We start from the raw sequence: 14986 nt of genomic DNA, 5'->3' as shown, positions 1-14986 counted from the left end.
GACCCCCATCGTTGTCCCACCACTACTCAGGTTCTGAGCCTGCTTCCCTTGGTGGTTCCTCTCTTCATCCAATCAGTGCATGACACTATCTCTGGGGCTCTCTCTTCTACCCCTGCGCCTTCCTGCAACAACTTTTTCCATCTCTTGACTGCCCAGACTCTTCCTCTTTTTCCCTGCCTCACAGAATCCCCTTCTCTTGGTTTGTCCTCCTACCCTCTGCCTCCTTTGGACTCCTGCCTGTCCCTGACAGATGGGGAGAACTGTGTATGCTACCCTTGAGTTACGTGTTGGAAAGTGATAACATAAACATAGCAAATAAAGTACCGTAACAGTCGCACTCTCACGAAAGTCGCTGGACACTATATGAATATACAAATATATATTTGAAGTATAGTTTAATAAAAATATTTCAGACCAGTGAAAACACTTCTTTCATGTCAGTCAAAAGCGTTAAAAATTAAGGCCTGTTAAATATGTACATTATCTTTAAGCAAATAAAATATTTACAATTTATGGTTTGGATACAAGTGTATGGCATATCTATCTCAACCAGCACGTTAAAATTAATATTGCACCCAGATTAGGAGCTTGAAACATGTGGCTAGCAACTTCCTCATCTTTGGATCGAGAGAAATCATTCTAGGAAACTAAAGTCAATCTTCCCCCACCTACTGAAAATAAAAAGCTGTAAACCTTTGCACATTAAATAACAATAATGATGAAGAAATGTATGAATTCCATGCTCCTAAATGACGATTTTTAGACACCGAGCTGCATGGTTTGAAAAAAGAAAGTGGAACTATATAGTGAATATTTAACCAGACACATTGGTGTATGCCGAAATTTTTGAAATGTAAACCATTTATATGTCCCAACACAAAAACCCTCTGAAGACCTGTACATTAAAAATCTCAAACATTTTTTTTTACTATTAAAACATAGTGAAAAGGAGTCATCCTTGATGTGATCAATTCTCTTGTTCCAATTTGTGTTTTGAACCATCACCCAGTGAACAAAAAAAACATTTTATTCAGTTTAGTCTGTTTCACCCACGACTTGTAACATGGGTCTCACTTAAGCGTGCACATCATCATGTACGAAGAACCCATGCACACCTGGTTTTAGCCACATATACATGTGTAGTAAAATAGTCAACACATGTGCCTTTTAGGTACAATGGTGCCCACATGTTCTACATCAGGTGTGGGGAAGTACAATTCCCATCACACCCAGCAAAAATCAATGGCTAGGGATGATGGGAGTTGTAGTTCAGCAACATCTGGAGGGCCAAAAGTCCCTCACACCTGTTCTACATGGAAATAATTCCCGTAATGTGAGAATCGTTGACGTCTACCTTGCATAAAGGTTAAGCAGGTAGAAAATCAAGGAAGTATGCCAGTAATACACCCTTCACTGGTTTCATATCTCTTCCTGTTTTTCTTGTTTTTTTGCAAACAAGATACAAAGAACACAGATACTTTTAAAAAGAGGAAAGGCAGTGGTATAAAACAATACACCAGAAAAGAGATTTGATTCACCAAGTCCTGCTGGCGAACAATTGGTAGTCATTTCAGTAGAGTATCCCCCAAGAAAGTCCTGATTGAGTGCATGTGGCAAACTAGCTATGCCTCCTGGACCAGACCTTGATGTCCCTAGAACAGAGATAGGGAACTTCTTGCCTCCCAGATGTCGCTGAACTACAACTCCCATCACCCCTCACTCTTGGCCATTGTGGCTGCGGCTGATGGGAGTTGGAGTCTCAACAACATGCACACAGCCACAGGCTCCCTATCCCCAATGCCAGATTAAGAGGCTAACCTGATTAAGATGCTTTGCATATACTGAATTTTCCCCGCCCAAATCCCTGAAAATTATTCAAGCCTTGGGCCACAATACCCCGTAGATCGGTGAATAATGGTTCTGAATGCTTGCAAAGTAAAACTGCACACCTCTCTGTCTTAAACAAAAAGAGGACATCTTTGGTTAGCTAAAAATCTTAAGTATAGCTGAATTACTAGAATGAAGTGGCACACAGAACCGTTTTGCTTCTCAGCTAAGTCCATTTTTGGTGTTGAGGCACGGAACATCAGTTGAAACTGTATTTCATGATTGCATTAAAAAAACACACACATGAAGTATCATTTTAAAGGAACAACAACTGTTGCAATTGTTGGTCTTTAAGCCCATAGATTTATATCCTTCAATTTCACATGAAACAAAATATACAAGGATCAAGATCTGAAAACACTGCTCAGTTCTTCAGTTCAGTTATCTCAAACGAAGTAGCTTGAGGAGGAAATCAAGCTGTCTTCATAACCTTTAATGTCCCACCCCCCCAAAAAAAAGAATCCTGAGTTTTTCATTAAAAAAATAAAAACTTTGTGCAATTGTTTTTCGGGGGGGTGGGGGGAGGAATCCACTTCCTTTAGGACACAGAAAATCATCAGCTGGCTTCTTCAGCTTGCCTGACTTCTGCTAAATTGTTGCCAAGGACTGCTGTTAACGAAGCTCTCCTTTTACGAATGATCCGCCCAGAAGCTATGAGGTCAGCGTAACCCCGCTGGTGGGAGAAGGCATAAGCAGAACGGCGGCCCGAGATCCCGCGGCGGAAGACGCTTTGCCTTCGCTTCCACTTTTCCTCTTCGGCCTTGAACTTCTTGCGATTCTTCTGAATCTTTTAAAGGAGAAAGTTGCACGAAAGGTTAATGACGAAGCAGGGAAACGGACTCTCTTGCTACAGACAGAACATTCAGTGAAGCAGTGAAGTCCTGTGGACTCCTGGAATATGCTGGGAACCTAAGATGCTACTTTACATTGAGGCGGACCAGTGGGCGAGCTCAGCACTGCTCGCCCTGTTTTAAGTTAATGCCCCATCACATTTCTCATACGTACCTTCTCACTTTCCGAAGGCCAAATGGTCATGCTCAAGAAGCGGAGAGCAACCACTGGCAGCAAGCAAAGTGCAATGGATAGGATTATTGTCAACCAGAGATATGGTTGCCGGAGAGCGTTTGGAGCAGTACCTGTAGGAGGAAGAAGAAAAAGTAATGTACACATAGCTATGGTTGTGGTGCTCCCCTTCATGCTAATAGTATCACACAGAAAGCAAACATGCTTGCAATGTTATTACTGTAAGAATTACTGGCTTTTTAAAAACGGCTTTGGTGATGGGTTTATGTTTTGAGAAGTAACTTGCAGAGCATTTGTCTTGAGCATGGCGTCTTGAGGCCAAAATACTATGGCTATTTGCTGCAGGCTTCACCAACCTAGCACCCTCCAGGTGCATTGGACTACAAATCCCATCAGCTTCAGGCAGCACAGGGCTGATGGGAGTTGTAGTCCAAAGCATCAGGAGGGCACCAGGTTGCTGAAGGCTGAAGTAGTGTGTGTGTGTGTGTGTGTGTGTGTGTGTGTGTGTATACATACATATATATGAAGCTGCTTTGCATCAAGCAAAACCATTGGTCTACCTCAAGTATCCCCAAACTGCGGCCTTCCAGATGTTTTGGCCTACAACTCCCATGATCCCTAGTTAACAGGACCAGTGGTCGGGGAAGATGGGAATTGTAGTCCAAGATTTCCCTCAAGATTTCCCTAACTTGGGTCTACAACTCCCATGATCCCTAGCTAGCAGGACCAGTGGTCAGGGATGATGGGAATTGTAGTACAAAAGCAGTTGGAGACCCAATTTGGTCTACCTTGTCCAACACTATCTAGTCTGACTTGCAGCAGCACTTCTAAGTCTCCAGCAGGCGTACCTACCAGCCCTGCTATTTGAGATCCTTTGAAATGCCGGAGTTTTAACCTGGGGTCTTCTGTAATGTGTGTCCTTCTACTGAGCTCTGGGGTCCCCAGCCCCCGGCTCCATCTCTAAAGCCACTTTGAGGATGACTGCTTTTGTGGAAAGGTGGCAGCGGAAAAGGCAGGGAGGGAGGGGGTTATTGGCTTGTTTTCGTTCTTGCTTTTATTCTGTATTTTGTGTTTTTTATCTTTTATGTTGTGAACCGCCCTGTGATCTACGAGTTAAGGGCAGTATACAAATTTAAATAATAATAAGATGGTGATGTTTTTATTATGATTTAAAGGAATGCAAACCAGATACAGATATATAGATACCGTATATTCTGGCGTATAAGACGGCTTTTGAACCCAGGAAATTTTTTTCAAAAGTTGGGGGGCCATCTTATACGCCGGGTACAAGAATTTGCGGTCACCGCATACGGTGGGGGGAGCTCAAAAACGGCCACATCCCCACTGTATGCAGTGACCATATGAACGCAAAGAAGCGCGCTCGGGAGGGGGCTGCTCCCCGCCAGGGAGAATGGCTCCCTCATGGCTTTGCGACCTGGATCAGCGCAGAGATACAGTTTTGTGTATTTCATTGGTGTCAAGCTGCTGCCTCTTCTCTTTTTGTCAGCACAAAGCAAAGGGATCTCTCCGTCTCTCTCTCTCTCTCTGCTCTCTCTTTCACTGCTGCTCAGCGTCTTTCGCTGGCTGTGTGAGGTTTCTTTCCCCCTTTTGCTCGATGTCTCTGCCTCTCTATCTCTGTCCTCTCTATGGTTTCTTTCCCCCCTTTTGCTCGATGTCTCTGCTTCTCTATCTCTCCTCTCTCTGGCTTCTTTCCCCCTCTCAATAACTAAGCAAACAAACAAACAAACCACCATTTCCCCGGCTGCAGACTTGAGTGCTGGAGAAGACAGCCTCCCCTCCCCTCCCCGCCAAAAAAGGGCTGGAGTACATCCCATATTCTATATTTTAACTTGAAAAGTAAGGGGTCGTCTTATACGCCCAGTCGCCTTATATGCCGGCATATATGGTATATGATGTCCCAATGTGAACTCAAATTTGAAGATTAGTGGTTATTAGCAACAGCCCCATAAAAAATTGCTAGTGTGCATGTGGTTTGGTTTCCAACCATCCATTTTCTATGGCCTCAAATATGCCTGTGATACATTGTCAGTTTTCTAAACTTCAACAGCTTCAGCAATACATAAAATTCAATTAAATTGAATAAAATGGAGCCGCCTCCTTACCAGGCCCAAACTTTAAACACTTGCTTCTCTTTTAAGATCACCTTTTCCAAATGCTGTTGAACTTCATCTCCAATCAGCTCCAGCCAGCATGACTGGGGATGATGGGATTTTTAGTCCCAACCACATCATGGAGGGCACACCATGATAGTGTAGACCAGGCATCCCCAAACTTCGGCCCTCCAGATGTTTTGGACTACAATTCCCATCTTCCCCGACCACTGGTTCTGTTAGCTAGGGATCATGGGAGTTGTAGGCCAAAACATCTAGAGGGCCGCAGTTTGGGGATGCCTGGTGTAGACTCTTTGGGGTGCATCACATGGCATTTGTAGTCACTAATGTGGCTACAGCTATGGTGAGATAGTTAAGTACTGACCTGTAAACTGAAAAGCAGAAGGGAAAAGGACATGGATCCCAGCACTGTGTAGATCAAACATAATTCCGAAGTAAAGTGCAATACTCCCAAATATTGAGAAAGCATTCACAAATGTCCAGTAAGATGTGTCCAGCCCCATCTAGAAGCAAACAGACAGACATGCGGAAGTTAGAAAGAGGACAAATCACGGTGCAGGTGGGAGGTTTCAATAGATTCTGCAAAACCTTGAAGAAAGTTCTCCAATGGGCAAGGTGAACACAAGGGAGGGGAGGACAAAGGAGAACAGCACCCCCATTTGCTACTTTCCCCCCAGCTATCTCCAAGCTGTTCTTCAGGTTGACTTTCTGAGGAATCGCATGCTCAAGTGGACAGAGCAGGGAGCCATCCCTCAGCCCTCCTGGTCTACCGCAAGAGCAATTTCTCTCTCTCTCTCTCCTCTCTCATTTCCTTTCCCTCATACCATTCCCCACAGCCAACATTTTGCCTCTCCTGCTTTAAATATTTTTGGGTTTGCTTCAAAGAGAAGCAAGAGTTGCTTGTGCTCGGAAGACAGCATGGAAGAGTTATCATGAAACTCCCTCCTTGCAAAAATCCGGCTATCGTCCACGCGTTGTTTGCACATAGGAGAATCAGCTAAAAACCTCCTCATTCCTGTAGGCCTTTGGAACACTGTGGAATCGGCTTTGACCTGCATAACTTACTTATGTTGTGGGCTGTGATTTTACTTTGGGTTTTTAGTGCTGGGTTTTTATGATTGCTGTAAAAGCTGTGTCCTGGGTCTCTCGTGAGAGGAAGGGCAGGATTGTAAGAAAAATAAAGAATAACTGCAAAAGGCCCAGATCGCTCGGCACACTTGCACTCTTGCCAGATGCTGCTTCAGGTGATATGGGCCACGCAGGTTCACTTGCTCCTCTTGCAGGAGTTGCAGTGGTTAAGATGCACAGATGTGAGGGACAGAGGAAGGGCAAAGTTACTACAAGACAGAGCCATAGCAACACTCTGGGCTCCATTTGCACTATACATTTAGAACAGCATCATGCCATCTGAAAGAGTTATGGGCTTCTCTCAAAGAACGCTGGGAACTCTAGTTTATTGAGGCTGTTGAGAGTTGTCAGATTCCTATTCCCCTCATAGAGATACAGTTCTCTGAAGAGGGATTGATTGTTAAGTCGCTCTGGAAATTGTAGCTCTGTGAAGGGAATAGAGTTCTCCTAAGAGCTCTCAACAAGCTACAGTTCCCAGGATTCGGGGGTGGGGGGGGAGATAAGCCAGGACAGTTTAAAGTGGTATAATAAAGGTAAAGGTAAAGGGACCCCTGACTATTAGGTCCAGTCGTGACCGACTCTGGGGTTGCACGCTCATCTCGCATTATTGGCCGAGGGAGCCGGCATATAGCTTCCAGGTCATGTGGCCAGCATGACAAAGCCGCTTCTGGCAAACCAGAGCAGCACATGGAAACGCCGTTTACCTTCCCGCTGTAGCGGTTCCTATTTATCTACTTGCATTTTTGACGTGCTTTCGAACTGCTAGGTTGGCAGGAGCTGGGACCAAGCAACGGGAGCTCACCCCGTCACAGGGATTCGAACCGCTGACCTTCTGATCAGCAAGCCCTAGGCTCAGTGGTTTAACCCACAGCGCCACCTGGGTCCTAAAATTGGTATAATACTGCTTTAAATTTATAGTGCAGACAGGGTCTCTCTCTCTCTCTCTCAGCCCTCCTGAGTCTCTCAGCCCTCCTCAGTCTCATATCGTCACACCAGCATAAAGCCTCTCCAGGACTGAGAAATGGCCGTTCAGTTTCTCAATCTCCCACCCGCACACACAATGTCTGGCCATAAATCTCTGGTTCACAACATCAGAGAGAGTCTTATTGCCAAGCTACCCATTTCACTGATGCGCTTTGTGCACAGCAGACGGAGGAGCTATTTGAGATTCATTTACTTGCCTGAAAGTTGACTGCGATTATGAGAGAGGAAGATGCTGTCACAGCGAAGGACTGGTAATCCGAGGGCGCTTCTCCATCTTGCCCCATGGTTTGTAGGTAAGCGCCGTACGGTATGAAGAAAATAATCAGCGATGTTATAACACCGTGCAGGAGGCTTATGAAGAACTTCCTGTAGTTGAAAAGCAAATCTCTCTGTCCCGATACGTACAAGGCAGGAAAACGTATGCTCAGCTTGTCACTCACGTCCTTAAAGAAATAATTACAATTTTATAATCACAGCAGGGGTTTTTTTTTTATCTTGATAGGTAACTATAAAATATACACCCCCACAACTACTCTGTAATACTCATCAGAAACATTCCATGTAAAACAGAAATATCTCAATTACAGAAAGAGTGAGAAAAATTGGTCCCCCATTAAAAAATGGCCCAGTTTGCATGTAACACTATGAACATGTGAGCATGTGAGCTCTCAGAGAGGCAATTGTGGCCTCTTTGCTTCCCCTCTGGTCCTGCTGCACTGCACATGAGCTGCACTGCACATTTGGCTTAGCGTTTCATCTCACCCCATGTTCATGATTTGTCTCCTCTGGACAAACCACAAGCTGAAACCCAAGAACAAGCCTTCGTTACAGCTTTGGCTTGTCTGGAACACAACAAACCACCACCCCTGGTTCAGATGACGCACTAAACCATGGGTAGGCAAACTAAGGCCCTGGGGCTGGATCAGGCCCAAACGCCTTCTGTGGACGGTCCGGGAATCAGCGTGTTTTTACATGAGTAGAATGTGTCCTTTTATTTAAAATGCATCTCTAGGTTATTTGTGGGGCATAGGGATTCGTTCATTTCCTCACCAAAATATAGTCCCCCCCCCCCACAAGGTCTGAGGGACAGTGGACCTGCCCCCTGCTGAAAAAAGTTTGCTGACCCCTGCACTAAACCCAATCATGGCTTGCCCCACAACAGCAGCAGGCCTGGAGCATAGCTGCCAAGTTATCCCTCTTTTTAAGGGATTTTCCCTTATGCTGAATAGGCTTCCTCGTGAGAAAAGGGAAAACTTGGCAGCTATGGCCTGGAGGAGGAGCAAAGGAACCACAATCTTATCTTCGAGAACCCGCTAAGCAAACTGGGTCAATATTTGCAGGCATTTCAGCTTTGACCAGTGGAAGGTTACACCCTTATTTCCATACTGCTCAACAAAAGCTCTGCATATACCTGCGCTATGGGACCAGAAAATGCCCAGGTCCTCCCTTATGCTGCTTATGCAGATGCTCCCTCACTGCGGACATCCACACCAATGCATGGATGTCTAGGAGGTGGGGCCCAGTGGCATGTTCAGCACTGAGGGTGATGCCAGCAGTATGGTTCTGCTTCTGCAGCCTTGTCAGCATATAATATACTATGGAAGCTCCAAAGTTGCTCAGAAGCAACCTGGTGCCTAATGTAAGACACTAAGATGTTACCGGCACAGGGCTTTTATATAGCTCCCTGATAAGTCTTGAAACACAGGCATTTTGCAGGGTTTTACTTTGCCCCCCGGAGGCACGCTCCATTGTCTCTCAAGACTGATGAATGCCAGCAACAACCTCATCCAAAAAGGAAGAGGAATCTGGAGGCTGGTTATACAAGAGTCCATTCACTGAACACCCAACCTCACCTAGAGTCACATGGGTTCTTCCTATAATAGAATCGGCAGGTCTGAAGGTGTGGCCTTGATGTGGGAGGTAGTTACAAGGGTTTGTTCTCCTAGTTCTACAGTATACCAATAGAGCCAACCATGGGTAAGTGGTTTTGAGCAGGATGGAGGTCACTAACACAAAGGATTCAGGTCAACTGCTTCCATGGCATCCAAAAGTCTGCACTGCTTTTTAAAAAATAAATAAATTCTGACTTGTTGGCATACCTGGTCAAGCAACCCAACGAGGAGAACTGGCAGGCTGGAATATAATACGTTGTAGAGAGTGATAAACCAATCTTCATAAGCTGTCTGCAATAAACAATATAATAATAATTCGGTAAATCATTTTTCTATCTCCCATGCACGTATGTAAAAAGAGAGTCAGTCAAGAGATTGTAACTAGAATTGAAAGAACAGGCATCCCCAAGCAGAATTAACTGCACATCTTATTTTTCTTATTTTTCTCTTGCAGTTCTCAGTTGTTGAAAAGTTACACAGCAGTTCAGTTCCAATTGTAGGCTCTCTTCATAACACAATAAATTAGTTACAGGTAGGTAGCCATGTTGGTCTGCCATAGTCAAAACAAAATAAAAAAATTCCTTCCAGTAGCACCTTAGAGACCAACTAAGTTTGTTATTGGTATGAGCTTTCGTGTGCATGCACACTTCTTCAGATACCTGAAGCATCTGAAGAAGAGTGCAGGCACATGAAAGCTCATACCAATAACAAACCTAGCTGGTCTCTAAGGTGCTACTGGAAGGAATTTTTTTATTTTGTTTCAACAATAAATTAGGTCACCAGGAACTGTTGACTGGAACAGCACTTAAATCTTCAGCACAATTCTAGAAAATTCACTTTGGAGTAAAACTTCATGAATATTATTTGGTACTGATGTTCCTGTCTCTTAGACTATGAGCTAACTTGGGACATTTATGAGCCTCCCCACCCCCACCCCCACCCCACCCCGCTTCTCTCTCTTACCTGGGCAGAATAGCCATTGAAGAAGGAGTACCAAAAGTGGACTAACGTAAATGCAAAGTTTTTGTAGAAGAAGTACCGAAGGAACTTGCACATCCTTATGTATGACCATCGGCCGTGAACAAGCAACAACCTTTGGAGGAATCTGAACTGGGCAAAAGAGTAGTCGCTGGACATGACTGCTTGCATCCCTTCTTGTCCACTTATGCCAACACCAATATGGGCCGCTAGAACAATAACAATGAAAACACACCGTTGAGAGTTCCTTCCACGAAAAGCAGTCACCAAGGGAGGGAGGGAGTTGAGGGCCAGGTTTGCACATAATGCTAGCCAATGATTAACATTAACCAAGCTTTATCAACTAACAACAAACCATAGGTTAAGAGTGTGGCTTGTTCATGGTGAATACACCTTTGTTAAGCCCCTGGGTCGGGTCTGGATGATCCAGTTAACCATTTACCTTAGGATTATATGTAAACCAGGTCTAAGCATCATAGAGGCTTCACATTTTGATAAATCAATCATATCTGTATTTTCACCTGCTGTGTACAAAGATTAAAAACAAACATTTTCACTGCACGTGAGGCTATGCCGTCCATTATTTCCTGCTTTCCCAACATTACATTCTGACATGAGTGCACTGTGTCATCAGAATTCTCAAAAATAGCGGAAAGGAAAAAGTAGACCCAGAAAACAAGGAATGTGGGTGGCAGACTGGGTCAAGAAAAAGAATTTGCAGCATTAAAACATTACTCAGTCCTGTATACCTGAAGGAGCATCTCCACACCCATCGTTCAACCCGGACACTGAGGTCCAGCGCCGAGGGCCTTCTGGCAGTTCCCTAATTGCGAGAAGTGAGGTTACAGGGAACCAGGCAGAGGGCCTTCTCGGTAGTGGCACCCGCCCTATGGAATAGCCTCCCATCAGATGTCAAAGAAATAAACAACTATATGACACTTAGAAGACATCTGAAGGCAGCCCTGTTTAGGGAAGTTTTTAATGTCTGATGTTTCAATGTATTTTTAACCTTCTGTTGGAAGCCGGCCAGAGTGGCTGGGGAAACCTAGCCAGATGGGCGGGATGGAAATAATAAATTATTACTATTACTACTACTACTGCCGCAAGAATAAACGATTGTGCAAATGCACTTGGGTGCATTCCCCCCACCCCCAGCAAGTTAAACTGAAAAATAATGGAGGTGAGGCGAGCCTTCTTGTTTTCTGTCTTAAACTGCATCAGTGCAGCCCTGTTCCATATGTTTACTGTGGCCTTTCCAGGCTACTGATGACAGGCATCTGTCGGAAACTGTTAAAGTTACATTTTGTATAGACTGTTAATACCGCTGGCATTCTTTTATTGTTGTTACTGGGTTTTTATTGGATTTTATTGTATCCCGACTCGGTTGTTTTCACAACAGGAGACACATAAACATTTAAATAAACAAATGTGTTTTGGCAAAAAATAATAAAAATGCATGCACCACTTACTTTTTATCATATTTACATCGTTAGCACCATCCCCGATGGCCAAGGTGATTGCTTTCTTGTACTTCTTCACCAGGTCAACCACCATGGCCTTCTGCTTGGGTGTTACTCTGCAGCAAATCACTGCGCTGCACTCGCAAGCTAAGTCAACAAAGTTCTGCTGCTGCTGCTCCTTGACCAGCTCTGCTCTCCTTTTACTCTCCATCTGCTTTTGCTTTTCTTCTGCTGTTTTCGGAAACTTCAGTTTCAAGAGTTTCTTCTTCTTCTTTTTCTTCTCCAGTAGAATTTCATTCTGAAAGAAGCAATTGTTCTTGGTAAACTTCCACTTGCTATAAAAATTAGGAGTGTAGTGGCTGAATAAAGAGGTAAATACCACGCTGCAAGTCAGATCAGGTCTACCAGAAAGCCACAGAGCCCTCTGCATTCATGCTTTGCTGTGCCAATACAGCTCTACACTCTCCTATATAATACCTTTATGTTTGACTAGGTCTATGTGCTTTGAAATAAGTGAGGCTGTAATAAATGTTACCTCTTGAGCACTGAAGAGTTCTGGATTTTTAGTTTTTTGTTAAAATACAGCAGAGGAGTTTGGTGGTGGTGTTTTTTAAAAAAGGAAAGTTAAAAGCATCATTTAACTTTTTAAAATAAAAATTCTACACTTCTCTTCTTTAGCAACTGCTTCCCCCCTCCCAAACTTCAGAAATCCACATGTAGAATTCTAGACAGCCTCATACTGCAAGATCTGTAAAGGCAGATAAGTTGTTTTTTTTTAAATGTCCCAGCAAGAATATATACTTTGCCATCTCTTAATTATTTTGAGCTTCTTCTTTGGCTATCACTCGTAGCCGAATAAAATTGTCTTCCATAAACACGGTTTAAACAATGGGTCCGTAAGTGACTGTGGAGGCCAATTCTGGACCCACACGTCCTTCCACAGTGGGGACATTGGTTTCCAGGCGGGAGTTGATCACGGTGTGGATTTGCCAAGCGTGCCTTCCTCTTAGCATGTTTCTCCCTTGCGTCCTGAGATTTCTTCAAAGCCCATGACACCTTTGGTAAAGGCTGTTCTCCAACTGGAGGGCTCGCAGGCCAGTGTTTCCCAGTTTTGAGCTAAGAAACCAACCAACCCACATTTTCCCCTCCTCATCCAGTGATATGGAGGAAAGTGAATCCCTTTTACTTCCTCCACAAAATGTCTCCAGAACTATTTGACTGCAATTTGGGAGGCTTGATTTACTTTTGAAGTGGCACTATAAATTTCATCCACTTTGGTTGAAAAGATTATTGTAAAGCAAGTCAGAAGCCTAAATACAGGCAGCAAATGCACAGAGCAACTCAAAATCTGATCAGACTTCAAAAACACCACCACAACAGAGATAGAAAGTGAATCTGGGGTCCTGTGCGCACCACCCCCTATAAAAATGGCATGTTGAGGTTTTCCCTCTTTTGTTTGCAATGACTTGAGACATCTAAAGTCATACAGCATCAGTAAAAATGCCCTCAGGTTGCTTATGAGTATTTGGCTTAGCCACATTGATTCTGTGTCTGAAAGGGGCTTATAAACATCTCTGTGGATCAATTTGCAAAGACCTTCTGCAATGCCAATTCACCATCAGATACATCTTCTAATAATACACAATAATTAACAACCTTATTCAGTAAAATATCCTTATGGAAAATGCTGCCTGCTGTCAGTGGTATGTGTGTTCGTCCAAAAGGATGATTTATCAGATCCTGTACACCTGCTACACTTATTCAAATGGCCAAATATCTCACTGAGCTGGGCAAACAAGCTAGATAAACAGAAATCAAATATTCTAACTCCATGACTCCACAGGAAGCAGTCATGAAAGGCAAAAAGCTTTGATCCATTAAAAAAAAAGGAGTAACTTTATGAATATTCTCCAGTTTCCTGAATGTGAAGACAGTTGGTATAGTTTTAGTTCCATATGAGTGTTGGTGGCTTTTCAAGACCATGTGCTTACCTGCCTTGGTTTTCTAAATTCTTAGCATTTTATTTTCTGCTATTGGGGTATGGAAAACTCTCACACAAAAGTAATCAGTGCACCTTTAATCCATACTTACCAGCCATGAGCCAGTGATAATTAGGGCACGGTTTCTACCCGACTCAAAAAAGGGATCGTTGCCTCTTTGGGATGAATTCGTGTTTGATCCAACTACGTTCCTCTGGTTTTCCAACCTTGTCTGCAGAAGAGCACTAAATAGGTGTAGAGGCAAAAGCAAAATCTCACAAAATCTTACTATTTAACCACGATGGGTGTAACAATTCAAGATGTCCAAGAAAATGGCACTAGGATTTAGCAGGAAATGCCACTTTGCAATTGAAGGTGTATGAAACCTACAGCATATTTCAAGTTGGTCTTAGTGGCATTTGATCCAAAGTCTTCTATAACCTCGGCATATTACACTGACTACAAGGCTTCTGAAACCTCTTAGTCTTGATTGTGAAATTCTTTAATCTTACCCTAACAAGAAATCCTAGGTATTTCACCAGGAACTAAACCCCTGTAGCAAAGGTGAGTCTACAAACTACAAGCTACAAAGAGTCATTCTTTCTCTTACTCAGTGGCAGTGGAAAGCTGATTTGAAGCAGAGAAGCTGCAGGTGAGAGGGGGTGCTTATCCCTCCCCTCCACAAACTTCTCTCTCTTGGTATCTGACGAAGTGTGCATGCACATGAAAGCCCATACCTATGACAAACTTAGTTGGTCTCTAAGGTGCTACTGGAAGGATTTTTTATAATTTTTTTTTTTTACTACATCAGACCAACACGGCTACCTACCTGTAACTACTTCTCTCCACCTGTAATTCACCTAATGTTTTCCCTATAACTGGGGTTCCCAATGTATGTGTCACATTGAGTGGGAGGGTGGGGTCAGCAGTTAGAGGAAGGAGGGCAAAAACTGACTCCAAGCTCAGATAACTTATTGTGCACTGTAATATTCTGTACTGGACTTGTAGCACAAGAAACTGGAAAAACAATTCGTCACCACTGTTTTATAGATCAATAGCTGTCAAAGGTGCCAGTCCTTAAGAAACCCTTGGAATTACCCTCCTAAGCACGGGTCACTACACCAACCTAAAGTACTATTTCTTTCATTCATCTATTCCCCAAAATTTATGTATTCCACCTTTCCTCCTAAAAGCTAATGGGAGGTGTGCATAAGAGTTGTTGTTGTTGTTAATAATAATAATAATAATAATAATAATAATAATAATAATAATTATTTATTTATACCCCGCCAATCTGGCCGGGTTCCCTCAGCCACTCTGGGCGGCTTCCAACAAAATATTAAAATACAGAAATCCATCAAACATTAAAAGCTTCCCTAAACAGGGCTGCCTTGAGATGCCTTCTAAAGGTCTGGTAATTGTTGTTCTCTTTGACCTCTGATGGGAGGGCATTCCACAGGGTGGGTGCCACTACCGAGAAGGCCCTCTGCCTGGTTCCCTGTAACTTGGCTTCTCGTAGCGAG

The 14986-nt window shown here is 43.6% G+C and overlaps 1 protein-coding gene across 6 annotated transcripts in view; it reads right to left on the bottom strand.

Annotated features, from left to right (window-relative positions):
• Nucleotides 1-21: 21 nt before the first annotated feature.
• ATP8B1 (ATPase phospholipid transporting 8B1) overlaps nucleotides 22-14986 on the bottom strand; it is a 71094-nt gene continuing 56129 nt past the window's right edge. For all 6 annotated transcript variants that reach the window (XM_035100983.2, XM_035100991.2, XM_035100986.2 and 3 more), the window contains exons 21-28: nucleotides 13576-13708; nucleotides 11494-11782; nucleotides 10010-10233; nucleotides 9254-9337; nucleotides 7352-7597; nucleotides 5407-5545; nucleotides 2893-3023; nucleotides 22-2674 (exon numbers count right to left, since the gene is read on the bottom strand). In XM_035100983.2, the coding sequence (XP_034956874.1) occupies nucleotides 2444-2674; nucleotides 2893-3023; nucleotides 5407-5545; nucleotides 7352-7597; nucleotides 9254-9337; nucleotides 10010-10233; nucleotides 11494-11782; nucleotides 13576-13708 (1477 nt within the window). In that variant the 3' untranslated portion in view covers nucleotides 22-2443. The remainder of the gene's footprint in view (nucleotides 2675-2892; nucleotides 3024-5406; nucleotides 5546-7351; nucleotides 7598-9253; nucleotides 9338-10009; nucleotides 10234-11493; nucleotides 11783-13575; nucleotides 13709-14986) is intronic.

Source organism: Zootoca vivipara, chromosome 11 (genome assembly GCF_963506605.1).
Source record: "Zootoca vivipara chromosome 11, rZooViv1.1, whole genome shotgun sequence".
Taxonomy (NCBI): Eukaryota; Metazoa; Chordata; class Lepidosauria; order Squamata; family Lacertidae; genus Zootoca; species Zootoca vivipara.
This window is presented reverse-complemented; position numbering and strand designations above follow the sequence as displayed.